The sequence below is a fragment of the Astatotilapia calliptera genome, chromosome 7 (assembly GCF_964374335.1).
Source record: "Astatotilapia calliptera chromosome 7, fAstCal68.1, whole genome shotgun sequence".
NCBI lineage: Eukaryota > Metazoa > Chordata > Actinopteri > Cichliformes > Cichlidae > Astatotilapia > Astatotilapia calliptera.
This window is the reverse complement of record NC_137428.1, coordinates 50,749,788-50,766,055: the sequence shown is the minus strand read 5'-3', so window position 1 is coordinate 50,766,055 and position 16,268 is coordinate 50,749,788. Positions and strand designations below refer to the sequence as shown.

At 42.5% G+C, this 16,268-nt stretch overlaps 1 protein-coding gene across 2 annotated transcripts in view; it reads left to right on the top strand.

Annotated features, from left to right (window-relative positions):
• Positions 1–15,910, top strand: part of mon2 (MON2 homolog, regulator of endosome-to-Golgi trafficking) — a 34,072-nt gene extending 18,162 nt beyond the window's left edge. Inside the window, exons 14-35 of one of the 2 annotated variants that reach the window (XM_026175291.2) lie at positions 178–359; positions 989–1,101; positions 2,070–2,174; positions 2,459–2,539; positions 2,652–2,725; positions 2,955–3,045; positions 3,193–3,294; positions 4,767–4,877; positions 6,576–6,751; positions 7,025–7,187; positions 7,771–8,064; positions 8,166–8,364; positions 8,536–9,179; positions 9,526–9,669; positions 10,644–10,661; positions 11,243–11,371; positions 12,630–12,820; positions 12,898–12,958; positions 13,051–13,174; positions 13,401–13,608; positions 14,705–14,787; positions 15,138–15,910. In XM_026175291.2, coding sequence (XP_026031076.2) covers positions 178–359; positions 989–1,101; positions 2,070–2,174; positions 2,459–2,539; positions 2,652–2,725; positions 2,955–3,045; positions 3,193–3,294; positions 4,767–4,877; positions 6,576–6,751; positions 7,025–7,187; positions 7,771–8,064; positions 8,166–8,364; positions 8,536–9,179; positions 9,526–9,669; positions 10,644–10,661; positions 11,243–11,371; positions 12,630–12,820; positions 12,898–12,958; positions 13,051–13,174; positions 13,401–13,608; positions 14,705–14,787; positions 15,138–15,301 — 3,457 coding nt within the window. In that variant the 3' untranslated portion in view covers positions 15,302–15,910. The remainder of the gene's footprint in view (positions 1–177; positions 360–988; positions 1,102–2,069; positions 2,175–2,458; positions 2,540–2,651; positions 2,726–2,954; positions 3,046–3,192; positions 3,295–4,766; positions 4,878–6,575; positions 6,752–7,024; positions 7,188–7,770; positions 8,065–8,165; positions 8,365–8,535; positions 9,180–9,525; positions 9,670–10,643; positions 10,662–11,242; positions 11,372–12,629; positions 12,821–12,897; positions 12,959–13,050; positions 13,175–13,400; positions 13,609–14,704; positions 14,788–15,137) is intronic. The other variant, XM_026175293.2, reaches the window with a different exon arrangement.
• Positions 15,911–16,268: the final 358 nt, after the last annotated feature.

Sequence of the window (16,268 nt, the reverse complement as noted above, 5' to 3'; positions counted from 1 at the left end):
TGGGTTTATCTATACATATCCTATCATGTTCTAATAATGAATAAAGGTCTAATATAGCCTTGGCAGCATTTCTTAGGATATAAATATTAAATTAGACAATAAGGAATACAGTCTGCAGTGTGTTATGTTTCACTTTTCTGTCCTCTTTCTTCCTTTTCTCACGTCTTGCGTGTTCAGCACTGATGAGACAGCGACTGAGAACATCTTGAAAGCAGAGCTGACCATGGCCTCGCTGTGTGGCCGTCTCGGCCTGGTGACACCTCGTGATGCCTTTATAACGGCCATCTGCAAGGCCTCTCTGCCCCCACACTACGCCCTAACTGTCCTCAGCAGCAACGCGGCCACCCTCTCCAGCAAAGGTGGGTGACTGAGAATGCATCTAAAGATAAATACAAAACACATTTTCAAGGGGACTCAAGTTTCATATAACCTCTATTTTTGTTGTACAAGTATGTCAGGCATGTAGTTATTCACTTGTACACACCAAGAATTGCAAGAGCAAATACATGTTTTATACTGCAAACCATTAAAAGTCCCCATGTAAAGCCCTGAGGGATGGCCTCTGGTCACATGTGTTTAATGAGCAGGTCTAATCTCCCACATGGGTAAGATGTGCCCAACATGTAAACTGTTGGCACTCTGCCTGTCCCTGTTCTCCTGCTCTTGTTGCATTAATCCATAAGTTTTCACTGTGGCTTCTAATTAGACACACCAAGGAGAATGTGCCTGGGGAACGTAGGCGTCCACACACAGCTGCTCTCAAGCCGGCCGCTCAGACTCTCACTATTTGCATATCAGCTTGTAGAGATAAAGCCGGCAAATTGGGTCTTGACTCACCGATGGGATGTTTGTCTTGGAGTTAATTAAGAGAGCTTTTCTTGCATGTTGTAAGCTTGCTACAAAATCCCCTCAAAAACCTTGACTCCTCTACGTGTGCGCGTGTGTAACAATATGTTTGCGTGGGTGCGTGTGTGTGTTTTCTCCACAGCTTATTCAATCCAGGGCCAGAACGTGCAGATTATCAGCCCCTCCAGTGAATCTCATCAGCAGGTGGTGGCTGTGGGGCAGCCACTAACTGCCCAGCCCCAGGGCACTGTTGTGGTAAGGACGCACACATTTGGAAGACTTGGTGGTTACATACTCGATAAGTGTAACAGATTTTCACATTTTAATTTGTGTAGCAGTTTTCCCAAAACAAAGCTCACAAGTGTTTTTTATCAAAACAAGTTAGATTAACAATAATCTTCCATAATGGAGACAATGTCAGCGGAGCTCTTGCTGTTGGGCAGGTTAAATCCAGATAAAGCAGGAAAACCACTTTTCCACAATAAATAAACAAATAGCAGCAGTTTGGTGAGTCCAAACGGCTCCAAACAATCAAGTTTAAAAAAATAAAGTTTCGTGCACTTTATGTTCAATATATGTATTTTATTGTGCCTGAAATGAATGAATAAATGAAATAAAATGAAATGAATACATCCAACACTGAACTATGAGTTAAGTAAAAGTAAATGGTTTTAATTTGTTGGTACTTGAAGGTTTCGGTAAATAAATATGTTCAGAATCTCTGTAAACAAAACAAAACAAAAAACCCCAGCTTCAAAACAGGTAATACTGCTTAACCATATTAAGCAGTATCGCCAGTATCAATGTGCATAGTAGAGTATATTCCGACAATATTGACTATGTGAAATAAGATGCTTTTCTTTGTCAGGGCCTCGTTCAGGTCGATAGTTCTTAATAGATGCTGGACATGGATGCTTGTGCGCTGAAATGTTTCTTGAGGGCAAAAAGATTTAAAAGTACCTGCACAGTGACCTCGATCCTGACCTGGAATAATCATGCAGAGTTTAAAGTTTTCCCTATAGTAATGTTAGCATATTGTTTTCATTTCCTTTGCTTTTACACTACGTTTCCACCACCTTCTTTTTGTTAACACACTTTTCATTGCCTGTGGTGAGACGGAATACTGTCATAAGTCATAATAACTTGTTCTATAGATGCGACTCACTTGGTAATATACAGTGTGCCTTAGAATTGACTGTAACGTTACTCTCTCCCTCTTTTAGCTGACTGCCAAAAACATCCAGTGTATGCGAACCCTGCTCAACCTGGCTCACTGCCACGGAGCCGTGCTGGGCACCTCCTGGCAGCTGGTACTGGCTACCCTCCAGGTACTACAACCACCTACAGCCACACGCTTACTTACTTGCAACCACGCACATATGTACACACTCTCATGTAATTAGACGTCACATACAAATCCATTCCATGTATAAATGCACAAAACTGTTCTTGCACTGTCTGCATTGTGCTTTATGCACCTCTCAGAGAGAAAGTGGAATCATTCTTAGCACATTTACATAAAAATACATGTCTTTCAGCATGTTGGTGTACTTTTTCAAGACCTGATATGAACTTTTCTTCAACTCTCCTTCACCTTCTGTTTTTCTCCCAGCACTTAGTGTGGATCCTCGGGCTTAAGCCAGGCGTGGGTGGTGCCTTGAAGCCTGGTCGAGCAGTGGAGGGCCCCAGTACGGTCAGTGTTTTTTATAACCTTTGTATTGAACTTGTATTGCACATTATGTTTCCCAGCTCATTGTTGAAGGTGATGGGCTTACATGCTAATCGTGTGTCTCCAACCTAAACAGGTGCTGACCACAGCAGTGATGACAGACCTGCCTGTTATCTCCAACATCCTGTCCAGACTGTTCGAGAGCTCTCAGTAAGGATCAGTGTGCCTGAGCATATGTAGATACTTTACTTACTTACCTGATGATCTTAAAATGGATATGTACAATAACCATTTGTTAATAAATATGACTGGGAAGGAGCACAGTATTTTCTTAGAGAGATAGGCTAGTGTTGCCTGTTGTAAAATCAGAATTTTAAGTTATTAATGCTAAGCAGAATAGGCACATGTTATCTGAAATAAGTATTTTTCTGTCATCTAGGTACCTGGATGATGTGTCCCTGCATCACCTGATCAATGCTCTCTGTTCCCTCTCCGTGGAAGCGATGGAAATGGCTTATGGAAACAACAAGGTAAACGGTTTCTCTAGTTGACTGATGTTTAGGAAGAGATTTGAGTTTGATTCAAATCTTATAAGGAACTTGTGCTTCTGTGAAACATATCCAGTGTTTTATTTTGGGTTTTCTACACCTTCTGTTTTGTGTTATGTTTTTTTTCAGGAGCCGTCTCTGTTTGCAGTCGCCAAGCTGCTTGAAACCGGTTTGGTCAACATGGATCGCATAGAGATCCTGTGGAGACCACTGACAGGCCACTTATTGGAGGTAATGACTACTTAGAACAGAAGCCTACATGTACATTTCATGTTAAATGAGGTACAGTCTATTTTTCCTGTACCTCTTTGATCAAATATCGCATCATTTTAGCTTAATAAATAAATGTACCTGTTAAATTGGTACTCAAGGTAAAGTCTTTGTCTTTGGAAATGTAGATTAATTATGTAGACATGAGTTCATGTAGTAGCTAAGACCAAAAAATGTCTTCCTTTTTTTTTGTTAAATAAACTATACAGAATTTAATCGCAGTGATTGGTGGTATTAGGTTTGTTTTTCCAGTACATATTTGTCTTAATACCACCAAATTTCCACTATACTGCTTACTGTTCTTTAGTGTTATATACCCAGAGTAAAACCTGTATGTTGTGGTAAATAATGCAGAACATAGGTCATATCAACCAGCAAGCTGACCTATCATTTCACAAGCAGTAATACAATATATGGACTGATATGAGCGATAAACTGGGTTTTTTTTGTTTTTGTTTTTTTTTTGTCATTTCTTCAGCTGTCATCAGAAAATCCCTGCTATGTATCTGTAAACATCTGTGTTTTGAGGTTTTCGTCACATTTTCTCTATCTCCTTTTTCTTTTGCACACCCGTTTGTTTTGCAGAAGGTAAGCTCAGATCCTCTCCTCAGTAAACACTGACTTTCCCATCTCTCCTTCCCTCTCTGCCTCTTGGTTCCAATCTGGTTGGTTTTTTTTTTTTGGTTTTTTTGGTTGTTGCTTTTTTTTGCTCCCTCTCGATCAGACATAAACATGCTGGAGCTGAGAGGTCGCTATGCCACAGTGTGTCCACAATGTGTTTGTGCTGTTATCAGTGTTTGATCCTACATTATTTTGCAAAGCTTTTTCAGTGTGAATTCCTGATTTGTCTCAAAGTAGAATCCAAAGCTGCAAACTGGCAAAAACGTGCTTAGATAAAATGCTGAATATCTTTCTTTGCGACTTTGTCTACTATTCATACAGATAACGATAATAATGAAAAATGTGCGGCGTTAAGTAGATACTTAAAGCCACACAGTATACAAAAGGGTGCACATGGATCATCTGGGTTTTGAAGCAGTAAATCTCGAGAATCGAGAAGTCTGATGCCATAAAAGTAGAAGATTTGTTTGACAAAGATAAACAAGGATGACTGATTTGGAACACAGAAAACACGGAAATGTTTTCTCTCAGATTCTTCAGGTTTTGTACCACATAGTGTACTTTTCTTTGCTCAGCCTGGTCTCTCCATGTGTATCTATGCTTTCATGATTACACTGTCTAGCACAGCATAATCTGTTGCCACAGGGGGATCCCAGTCTCTATCACACAGTCTGTGGTTTATTTCACCGACTTGTTTCACACCCACCCACTGTGAAAACTGCTGGGAAACGCTGTTCTGAACCGCCTGTGCATCAGATCTGTCATTGCGCCTGTTTGTGTCTGCATTTGTCCGTAAATGCTGTGTCCTGCAGGTCTGCCAGCATCCAAACTCCAGAATGAGAGAATGGGGAGCCGAGGCACTGACAGCACTTATTAAAGCTGGACTTGCCTACAAACACGATCCTCCACTGGCCCAAAATCAGGTAGGCAACGACACGATGGGTTATTTAGAAGAAGAAAAAACAAAGACGAAAGCAAACATGCACTTATCAGACATAAGATTACAACCATTGATAGGAAGTGAATAATGCTGATTATCTTTTCAGCGTGGCACCTGTTAGTGGGTGGGATGTATCAAGGAGCAAATGAACATTTTGTCCTGAAAGTTGACGCATTAGAAGAAGGAAAAATGGGCAAGCGTGAGAATGTGAGTGAGTTTCAAAAGGGTCAACCTCTGGTGGCTAGATGACTGGGTCAGACCATCTGCAAAAATGGAGCTCCTGTGGGCTGTTCCTAGTCTGTTGTGGTCAGTATCTATCAAAAGTGTTCCAATGAAGGAAATGTTGTGAACCAGCACCAGGGTCTCAGGCGGCCAAGACTCACTGAGTGAAGGCTGGCCCGTTAGGTCAGAGTTAATGCTGGTTCTGGTAGAAAGGTGCCAGAATACACAGGGCATCACAGTTTGTTTCTGGGGTTGCATAGCTGCAGACCAGTCTGGGTGCCCATGCTGACCCCATCCACCACTGAAAGCACCAACAATGGACACATGAGCATCGGCACTGGCCCATGGAGCAGTGGAAGAAGGTGGCCCGGTCTGATGAATCCTGTTTTCTTTTACACCACGTGGATGGCTGGGCGTGTGAGCGTCGCCTACCTGGGGAACTCCTGGCACCATGGAAGAAGGCAAGCCTGCGGAGGCAGTGCGATGCTTTGGGCAATGTTCTGTTGAGAAACCTTTGGTCCTGCCATCCATGTGGATGTTACTTTGACACCTACCAAAGAATCTTGCAGACCACACACATCCTTTCATAGGAAACAGTATTCCCTGATAGCTGTAGCCTCTTTCAGGAGGATAATGTGCCCTGCCACAAAGTAAAAAAGGTTCAGGAATGGTTTGAAAAGAACATGTTTCAGGTGTTTACTTGACCTCCAAATTCTGTCGATCTCAGTCAAATCGAGCATTTGTTGGATGTCCTAGACAAACAAGTCCAATCAGGACTTAAAGGATATGTTGCTGACATCTTGGTGCCAGATACCAAAGCACACCTTTGAGACCAACACAATATTTGGGCAGATGGTCATAATGTTATGGCTGATCGGCATACTGCACAATGTGTATGAATAACACAATACTTGCCTGTATATGATGCTGATGTTCATCCTGTAAGCCACGACAGAAAGATAGAAAAGTCACTTTATCTTGTCATTAATAAACACAAACTGTGACCTTAACCTTGGTGAGACTGATAACAAGCCTTATCTAAAACAGGGTGTGTGGAGGTTATATGAATAATAAAAATGACAGCCAATGAAACAATATTTTTAAAGCATTTCCTTGCATGTGGACAAGCTTTTACTACTTCATGTTGTCATTGCCAAACAAATTACTAAGCATAGTGACTCATCATCAAACCACTGCGTTTGAAAATTCAGTAAGCCTTAATCCTTTCATTTTCAAACATGCAGAGTTAAAAAGTTTAATGCCAATTAGGAAAAAATGTCCAAACACATTTTTCTTTAAACAGTTTGTACTTCACCTGTTTACCCTTCCAATATGAATGTTATACCGTAGCTTTAATAAAGGCGCCCCATTCTACTCTTTTAAAATTTAAAATACAAATTTATGAATAGAAAACTTGACAGGTAAGTTGATCACCGTCTCCCTTTTCTTGATCCCTAAGCGGCTGCAGCTTCTATTGCTGAACCCCCTGAAGGAGTTGTCCAACGTGCTGCACGCAGACATCCGGCAGAAACAGCTCGAGTGTGTCCTGCAGATCCTGCAGAGTCAGGGCGACAGCCTGGGGCCTGGTTGGCCCCTCGTTTTGGGTGTTATAGGAGCCATTCGCAATGATCAAGGGTAAGAGTGTAATAGAGGGGGCGATTTTTGTCTCCACCAAAGAGGTGGGTGGGTGTCTGTCTGTATGTATATTTAAAAAAAATCTATGCAAAGAAATAATACTATTACTATTATGCAATGCTATTCCCGGAAAAGTAAATGATGCCCAGAGAGTGAGCTGCCTGTGTGAAAAGAAATCATTAAAAAAGAATTTTAAAGTGATTTTATGTCCACAGTTACACTGCACATAGTTAATGAAACTAATGCATGCTGCATGTCTTGTTCCTTCATCAGTGAGTCATTGATCCGAACCGCCTTCCAGTGCCTGCAGTTGGTGGTGACAGACTTCCTTCCCACCATGCCTTGCACGTGCCTCCAGATTGTAGTGGATGTAGCTGGCAGCTTTGGCCTTCAGAACCAGGAGCTCAACATCAGCCTCACGTCCATCGGCTTACTGGTACGATGACAGATGTGTACAGCTGTGGTAGTTATTATAAAGGATTATCAGTCAGACTTTTTTTTCCATGCTTTGCTGTCAGATGGTACCTGTAATTAAACAATCAAGTAAGTTTTTTGAGAGTCAACTAGCAGAGTAATGTGATGTAACTGGTGAATTAGCAAGTGCGATTGTAACTGTGAAGGAGAAGCAGGACGACTCTTGCTTGCGAAGGAGTGACAGGTGGCCCACGGCTTTACTTTTCAAACACTAGTTTTCAAATAGAAACCCGGTGTTTTTAATATATGATCAAACAATTGCAGTTCCCCACCTTTTTATTTATTTATTTTTTTGTCGTATTATTTTCTTCTAACTCAGTCTTCTAATAACATTAGATAGACACTTTATGCAGGATTCAGGACATACAAAACCTGTTATTGATCTGTGGTTTGCCAGATTATTTCTCTTGGAGTGTGCCAGTTCCTGTGAGGTTACTTTATGGTAATATGGATAGCAAAACTATCAGAAGCATCTTACTGCTTTCTCTCCCTAATTTATACCCCCACTTCGTTTTTGGTTTTTTTCTTCTTCTTCTTACCCACAGTGGAACATTTCAGACTACTTCTTCCAAAGGGGAGAAGCCATCACGCAGGAGCTAGAGAGGGAGGAGGAAGCGCTGCAGAAACAGGCCCAGGAGAAAGGAGAGACCCTCAACAGGCCGTTCCACCCCGCCCCTCCCTTTGACTGCCTGTGGCTGTGTCTGTATGCCAAGCTTGGGGAGCTGTGCGTGGACCCGCGGCCTGCTGTGCGTAAGAGCGCCGGCCAGACGTTGTTCTCCACTATTGCTGCCCACGGAACCCTGCTCCAGCAGCCAACGTGGCACATTGTGGTGTGGAAGGTACAATCCCTGAAACGTCTCCATATAAGATGGAAAAAGAAAAACACGAAAAAATGTAAAATTTGACAGTACGTGATTGTTTTGTCACTCGTCGCCTCCAGGTCCTGTTCCAGCTGCTCGACTGTGTAAGAACGTCCTCCACCACAGCAGACAAGGAGAAGATCGAGTCAGGCGGTGGGAACATCCTTATCCATCACTCGCGCGACACAGCCGAGAAACAGTGGGCGGAGACGTGGGTGCTGACGCTAGCGGGCGTGGCGCGCATTTTCAACACAAGGCGGTATCTCCTTCAGCAGCTAGGTGAGCCCGCACGTGATGCTCTGTGACATTCAGCAGATTGCAGTTGGTGCATTTCTGCTTCAACACCTGTCAATATGTTCTGAGCCATTAATGCAGGACATCTTTGAAAATGGTGTCAAATATCAGAGCGCTAATGTTTCCACGCCGCCATCTTCTGCTGTGTATCTGCAGGTGATTTTTTTGAGGCCTGGGAGGTGCTGTTGAACCATATTCAGTCAGCTGCCCTCAGCAAAAACAATGAGGTCTCCCTGGCTGCCCTGAAGAGCTTTCAGGAAATCCTTCAGATCGTTACACCTGTTAAAGACTCGGACAAAGCAGGCGACGCACTTGCTGCAATGGGCGTCCCTCCAGTGCTCATTGACCCGCTGTCAGCATCCGGTCCTGGAAGACCCCTGGTGCGTTCAGATTCACTACTGGAACGGTTGACACGGTACAACGGAGCTGAGCTGCAGGCGCCCCCGCCAGGGGAGGAGTCGGCCTTGGAGGACTCGGCACTGTGGTGGTCTGCATGGAACACGTGGTATCGAATGGGAACGGACAGCACGAGACCACCTACTGGCCCAACAGAGAAGCTCTCTTTTATCCCCAGTCAGCCCTTCCTCACAGCATTAATCCAGATTTTTCCAGCACTCTACCAGCACATCAAAGCCAACTTCAGTATGGAGGATCTAAAAAAGCTAGGGGTCATCCTTCATGGGGCTGTTTCCGTGCCTATCAGCAGCGATGCCTCACCCTTCATCCTCCCCTCATACACTGAGGCAGTGCTCACCAACCTGCAGGAAGCCGTGCTCACCGCTCTGGATGTTTTGCAGAAGGTGGGAGAAGGATTATTGCCACCGGTGAAGCTTTTAGCAGTTTGATGTGAGGTGGTTTGTGCTACAGTGTAGCATCAAGATAAGAGCGGGGTCATGTGTGTAATCATCATCTGTTCAAATCCAGCAGGAGGTCCCATGTTGCATCTCGTTCTTTCCTTATTAATTACTCTAGCTTTTTCAGCATGCTTACCAAACATAGGCCCTTTCAGTTTAAAGTTAATTCCTCCCAGTTCGTTTCTATTCAGCCCAGGAAAGAAAAGAAAGTGTCAGTCTGCTAAATTGTGCAATATGCAGTCCTGTGGTGGAAGTCAGCAGTGTTTGTTCCTCCCTTCCCTCCCTGCTGCAGGCCATCTGTGTGGGCACGGAGAACCTGCAGGTCATGTACCCGGCCATCTTCGAGCAGCTGCTCCTTTTTGTGGAGTTCTCCTGCAAGCCGCCTCAGTACGGCAGGATGGAAACCAAACACGTGGCCAATGCCAAATACAACCAGGTAGGAAATGAAAAACGGACACCTAAATATTTGGTTTTCATTGCAGTTTATTTGCTTTTACAGTTTGTTTCATTAAGACTGTTGGATGACGCACATTGTTATTCACCCACCTCTCTTCAGCCATTCTCAATAAGATCATATCTGTTCTTTGATGCTCGTGAAGTCCCCCTTCCACTCCCTCTGCCGTCTTGTCCTTATGAAGCTTCTGTCACGGCTCTTCGTGAGATTGACAGATTGTTCTCGACCCCCATTAGAAGCCCCAAACCATTCCTTCCTCAAATTCCTTCCCTCATGATTCATCTTGCTGGGCGGTTGCCAGAGAAATGCTTCAGTCCAGCACAGTTCATAGTCATTTAAAAAAGGAAAAAACTAAGTGTTTCCAAGGCACCCAGTAATTTTGAGCAAGACTATTGAAGTCACAAAAACGGAGTATTTTTAAACGAGTCTGACGTCAGAGTCGTCTTAATCCTTGCTGTTCTGGAAACCTGGAAGTTCTGGAAACACGTAGCTCAAGCAGATGTTATTCCTGCACAGAAATCCTGAAAGGTGTCTCGATCAAATACTGAACGACTGATGGAGTCGGTCTAAATCCTGACCCTGCCTGTTTTAAATCTTGGCCGTGTGTCCGTCCTGCATTGGAGGTACAGTAAACTGGACATTTGTGTTGATCTGAGTCTGTTTAAATTGTTTAAGTTAGATGGTCAAACAAAATTCTCACCCAGCCAAACACCATTATGGGTGGTCTTTTTATTGCCTTCTTGGCTTTTATTCAGTCCTGATGTCAGATTGCGTCAAATGTCCTCAGTGCTGCTGGGAGGTTGTTTTGTTTTCCCCTCTTTTCCCTCGGCCCAGATTTTGGGATCTCGTTTAGCTGAGAGACGCACTTTAGATTTGATACAACTATAAAACATCGGTTTAATTTCAATCTTGTCTCATTCTGTTTCTTCGAACTACTCACTGGATAACCATTTTAGATCCAGCTGTTTGCGCCGGTGAGTGTCATCATCTCCCTCACCCCCACTCCCCCTCTCTGTAATTGTACTAAGCTGTGCTGAATGGTGATGATCTACCCTCTGCGGTAGATGAGATATCACTCCGCATGGTAGGCTCTCGCGTCTCATCTGCGTCTCTCACTCACTCCATGCTCCCCTCTTTCTCTGCCTGTCACTAACTGGTGGTTTTGCCTCTGTGTGCACAGCCCCACCTCCCTCTGTGGAGTTCATTTTCAGTTGATTTTGTGACTTTTGATGGTTTTATTTTGTTTTTGTTTTTTTTGTTCATATGCATACTTGTGGCTCTGTTTTCTATTTCCTAAAGACACACTTTGTAGAATAAAATCTTTAGTTTGGCTGTAACGTTTCAGTTGTGGTACTGTAAACCTAACAAAGCTTGAAGCCGACTAATAGCGACTGCAGTTTAAAAATAAAATGGCGTGTTACTTGCGTACTTATGCAAAGTGTGTCTTTTTTTTTTTTTTTTTAAACAAATGCTTTCACTGTCGCCAAAAGGTGAGCATAATGCCCATTCCTGTTTTGTTTGGTTTTCTTTTGTTAAATCTTCTTTACCCCTACAGGCAGAATGGGTTGCCTTAAACTATGTGCCCTTTGCTGAGCGCTCCTTGGAGGTGGTGGTGGACCTGTACCATAAAACAGCCTGCCACAAAGCTGTCATCAATGAAAAAGTTCTGCAGAATATCATTAAGGTATTTATCCCTGGGTGGTGTACTCGCTGTTGGTGATGGTGAGAAAGAGAAAATGTTTGATGTGTTTTATCACTGTTCCTGTTTAGTGCAGCGAAATTTACTGTTGAGCTGCTTTCTGCTGACCACCCAGTTATGTTTGAACCCTGCATATTCATCCAGTGTGGAAGATCACGAGAATGCTTCTTTCATTTTAACCTCCTAAGACCCGAACTCTTTCATGGCATGCATTTTAAATTTCTCTTTGCTATTTGGGCTGATTGGGACCCGATGAATGTAAAAACAAAGAACTACCAGATTTTTATTTTTTTTTAAAAAATTTTTTAACCTGATTTTTGTTTCTGAGAAGAATTAGATCCACACATGAGGACATTCACTTTAAATTTCAATAGAACAGTTGCAGTATAATGATTTGTTTAGCTACGTAAAGCACTGCTGTGTGAATATTCCTTAAGGCTGCTGCAATTGTTGCTTTTAAAAGAATAATGAATAAACTGGCTGTTTGCGTCTGAAACAACTTTCTTTATTAGACCTACAGACCTGCTCAACCTTTTTAGGATTTTAAACTGGCAAACATTTAAAAAAAAGTTTGGTGTGAAAATTTGGAAAATTCAGTTTACAAAAATGGGTGGAGGAACATAACTTTAGTAGTATGCGATACGCCGCTTCAGTTTTGAAATCGTTTAATTCTGAGAGACCTCCAGCCTCTGGGCAGATTTTACTTGATTGCCCTTTGACCTCACTGTATTGATCGTAATATTGGGTTCATACTGTACATCAGCGGGCAGATGCAAAGTGTTCCCAGTATTTTCAAAACTTTTTTCCAAATTCAGTCCATCAAACACTAAAGGATACTGTCAGTGTAAGCGATCCAAAATCTGCCACTCTTCCTTTTCCCCCTACTTCTGACATCTGTGTTTAACTGCTCTTTTCTTCTCAGTGAATTTTTAGAAACCCAAAACTGAAATGAGTCAGTTTATCAGAGAGATGCTCAAGAAGCAAGGCACTGGTATTTGTGAAATGTCATTGTAGGGAGCGCCAAGCTGCTCTTGGAAATAAGATGACTTTGTTAAAATGTCGGTGGCTGACTTTCTCACGAGGTTGATGAGGCGTCTTTACATTCTCCACTTATATTAACTCTGTCTTTTGTCTAAAAGGAAGAGGGGTGAAAGTTTTTCGTGCACCGCTGTCGAGATTAATTTTAAGTGTTCCTTTGTGTTTCAATCTCATGAGCTTTTTTGTTTTGTTTTTTGCCTTCAAGACTTTAAGAATGCCCTTGAGTCTGAAGTACGCCTGTCCGTCAGAGAGCACCTGGAAGCTCGCTGTGTCGTCTCTGCTCAAGGTGCTGTCCATTGGACTACCAGTGGCACGGCAGCATGCCTCATCCGGGAAGTTTGACACTATGTGGCCAGAGTTGGCCAATGCCTTTGAAGACTTTCTTTTCACCAAAAGGTAGAGATTCCCCCCACCCCCATGCTTATTGTGCAGCTTTCAGAGGTTCTAAGCAGAAAACTGTTGTTCTGTTACAGTACTCCTCCAGATAACCTGTCTATCCAGGAATTTCAGAAGAATGAAGCCATCGATGTAGAGGTACGTGCTTGTTTCTAGACTCTGATAATATATCCCCAAATAGTTTGCAAGTTTTTCCCAAGTTTGCATCATCGTTTCCCTCTTCATTTTAGGTGGTCCAGCTGATCAGCACAGAAATCTTACCATTTGCCAATTTCATCCCCAAAGACTTTGTTGGCCAGATTATGGCCATGCTGAATAAAGGATCCATTCACTCACAGTCTCCCTCATTCACAGGTAATATGGGACTCTGGCAGCTAAGTTGCTTTGGCTTTAGCAGTTGTGTATTCCTGAAACTAGCGCAACAGCATGCTGGCCAAGTGTTGGAATCTTAATTTAGGTACTTGGTTTGTTGCCGGAGTCTTTCTTGCGGCTTATCAGTAACAACTGTGCATGTGTTGAGCCGTACAGCCAAACCCTGTCAGTCCCTCTCACTGTCAATCGAAAATAATTCTTCCAACAGAGGCAGAGATAGATGTGCGGATGAGAGAGGAGTTTTCCAAAGTGTGTTTTGAGACACTGCTGCAGTTTTCCTTCAGCAACAAGGTTTCCACCCCGCAGGAGGGTTACATCTCTCGTATGGCGCTCTCCGTGCTCCTCAAGAGGTCCCAGGATGTTCTCCGACGATACGTAGAGGACGAGAGGTTGAGTGGACGCTGCCCATTACCAAGGTACCCAGCCACCATGGGTATCTATTTGTGTGTGCTTTTTTTTTAGCGCGTGTTGTTTTACACATTTTCCAAGAGGCCATTAATTCTGATGACTGTAATGCTACACTTTAACCACTGGGAGATTTAGCAAATGCAAAATCAAGACCAGCTCTGGCTTCATTTATCTCTTATTTCTCTTTTTAAACAATGTAAAACCGCCATACTTCTACCACATTTCTCCAAGACTCAGTGGAAGTTAAAGATGCCCATGGATAAACTGCACCACAAGCAGAGAAAATAAAGGGAGAGGGGGGAGAAGTAAAATATATTCTTATGTCTTCTGTATAAATACAAAGTTGGTTAAATAAAAGGGCCTGAAATAAAACAGTACATGCAGAGCTTAACAAATCTATTAGAGCATCTATCAAAACAGCAAAACAAATATCTCAGAAATCTGTCCTGAATTCATTTTTTTCAATTTTGAGCCGGCACACTGGACAACTTTGAAAAGTCAGAAATTAATCAAGCGTAACATTCAGCCACTAAGTAAATAACTGTAATATGACATCTTAATCAAAAATAATGATGTACTTTACCATTTTTTTCTGCTTTTGCTGTAAAACTGAAGCTTGAAGATTCATGGAGAACAACAATAATTATATTTTAACATTAAAAATATTTTTGTTTTAAGAGTTCCTGGTTCTTTCTTACCAGGTTTAAGCAGTGTAGCCATTCTCCTCTCACCCTTTGCATTTTCACCCAGAGAACTGTCGCTCATTGGATGTTTTCTCTTTTCAGACTGTTCTCTGTAAACTCTACAAGTGGTTTCATGAGAAAGTCCCAGCAGATCAGCACCTTCTGTAATACTCAGACCAGCCCGTTTAGCACCAACAATCACAGTTCTGCAGCTCTATATACGTGTGAACAGTATTAACAGAGAAAAAATATATAAAATGTACAAATATACAAACCAGTGTAAAAAGTAGATATGTAATAAATAGTGTTATGTATATACATGATTGTTATTGGCTCTCCCCCTCGCTGTTTGCCTCTTCCACTTTTCTCCTACTGCCGTGCCTTTGTAGCTAAGCAAGGCCTTTGTTGTTTTTCATTTTAGGCAACAAGTGACAGAGATTATCTTTGTCTTGAAAGCTATCAGCACTTTGATGGACTCCCTGAAAAAAACACAGCCAGAGAATGGTGAGTATCAAACTATAAAAATGGATAAATAAGTCTTGGAAAGATAATAAAGGAGACATTTTCTGCCCATTCTTTGTATCATTGCTTGTGTTTCTGGCAAGGTCAGTTAGAAAAAAAACTAAACAATTTCCTATAACTGCAGAAGATTGAAGGTAAGACATGGTGAAATAGTGTTTTTGAAGTGCCCTTCCGCATATTTGCATTGCATCGCCCTTTGCTCGATAAAATTCCTACAGGCACAGGGAAACAGTTTTGTTCTGAATAAATTGCTTTGATTGTTTTCTATTCACAACTCATATTCCCTTCCTTCTTCCCTCCTTTTCTGATATTCTCTCATTTACTTCCTGCAGTGGATGGCAACACGTGGGCTCAGGTGATCGCCCTGTACCCCACACTGGTCGAGTGTATTACGTGCTCATCGTCTGAGGTGAGCTCAGCCCTGAAGGAGGCCCTGGGGCCCTTTAAAGACTTTATGCAGCCACCCGTCTCCAAAGTCCAGAACGGAGAGTCCTGACCAGGCTCGCTCGCAACCCGGCATTTTTTTTAGTTTTTTTTGGTCTTCTTTCTAAATGAAGAAATCCCGAAGGTGTCTTCTCGACTTGACTCATGCACTTCACAAGTGCACGGATGTGAACTCTGCGGTGACATGAAGCAACCCACGGTGAATAGCGATATCGAGGCTGCCTCAGACTATACCATTGACCCCGACCTTCATGCACATTTTCATATGCTTTTCGTGTGAGCTGATAACGGGCCAACCCCCCCGCTTTCACACTCATATAAACTGGCTGCACTTGCCTGTTAACTACAGAGAATTAAAAAAACAACGGCAGTGTTGCCTCTGGGTTTAGTTTTTGTTCTCCTGAAGAGACTGCATCAGTGTACAGTGTGTGGTGAAAGTGTTGATGATGTTATAAAGAGAAAAATGCAAAAAAACAACAAAAAACTGGGGCTTTACTGATCTTAAAAAGAAATGAACATTTAATCTTTTGCAACATTTTCAACAGTGAGGATTTTATGCAAGAAAACAAATCTTACTGTAACATTCCATGTCATCTTTAACCAGCCATCGGAGAAGGGATGTATGTGTCTGTGTAAAATAAATGGGACAATTCTACAAACAGCTCTTGAGTGTGCTCGATTAAAGTGCATGTAATGAAAATGCAGCTTCCTAGAAGCCCAGATATACCACTTTGTACACAATTATATTTCTGAGTCATCCTGGTTTGAGACCTTTGGCCTGTAGGTGGATGGTGTTGATGTCTAAAGGCCTTCTGTGTTGTCTTGTAGCCTTCTATCAAAGACTGTATATAAAACAAGACAGCCACTGTAATTTGGAAAGTCAGATTTGGAACTTTTTTGAAATGAGACACCGCAGGTGAGACGTGGATCTGACTGAAACCAGTGATGCTGCGCGCTTATGAGGTGGTGACCTGCCAGTTACATCGACACCTCTTTGACCTGCATCGGTGCTCTGTCTC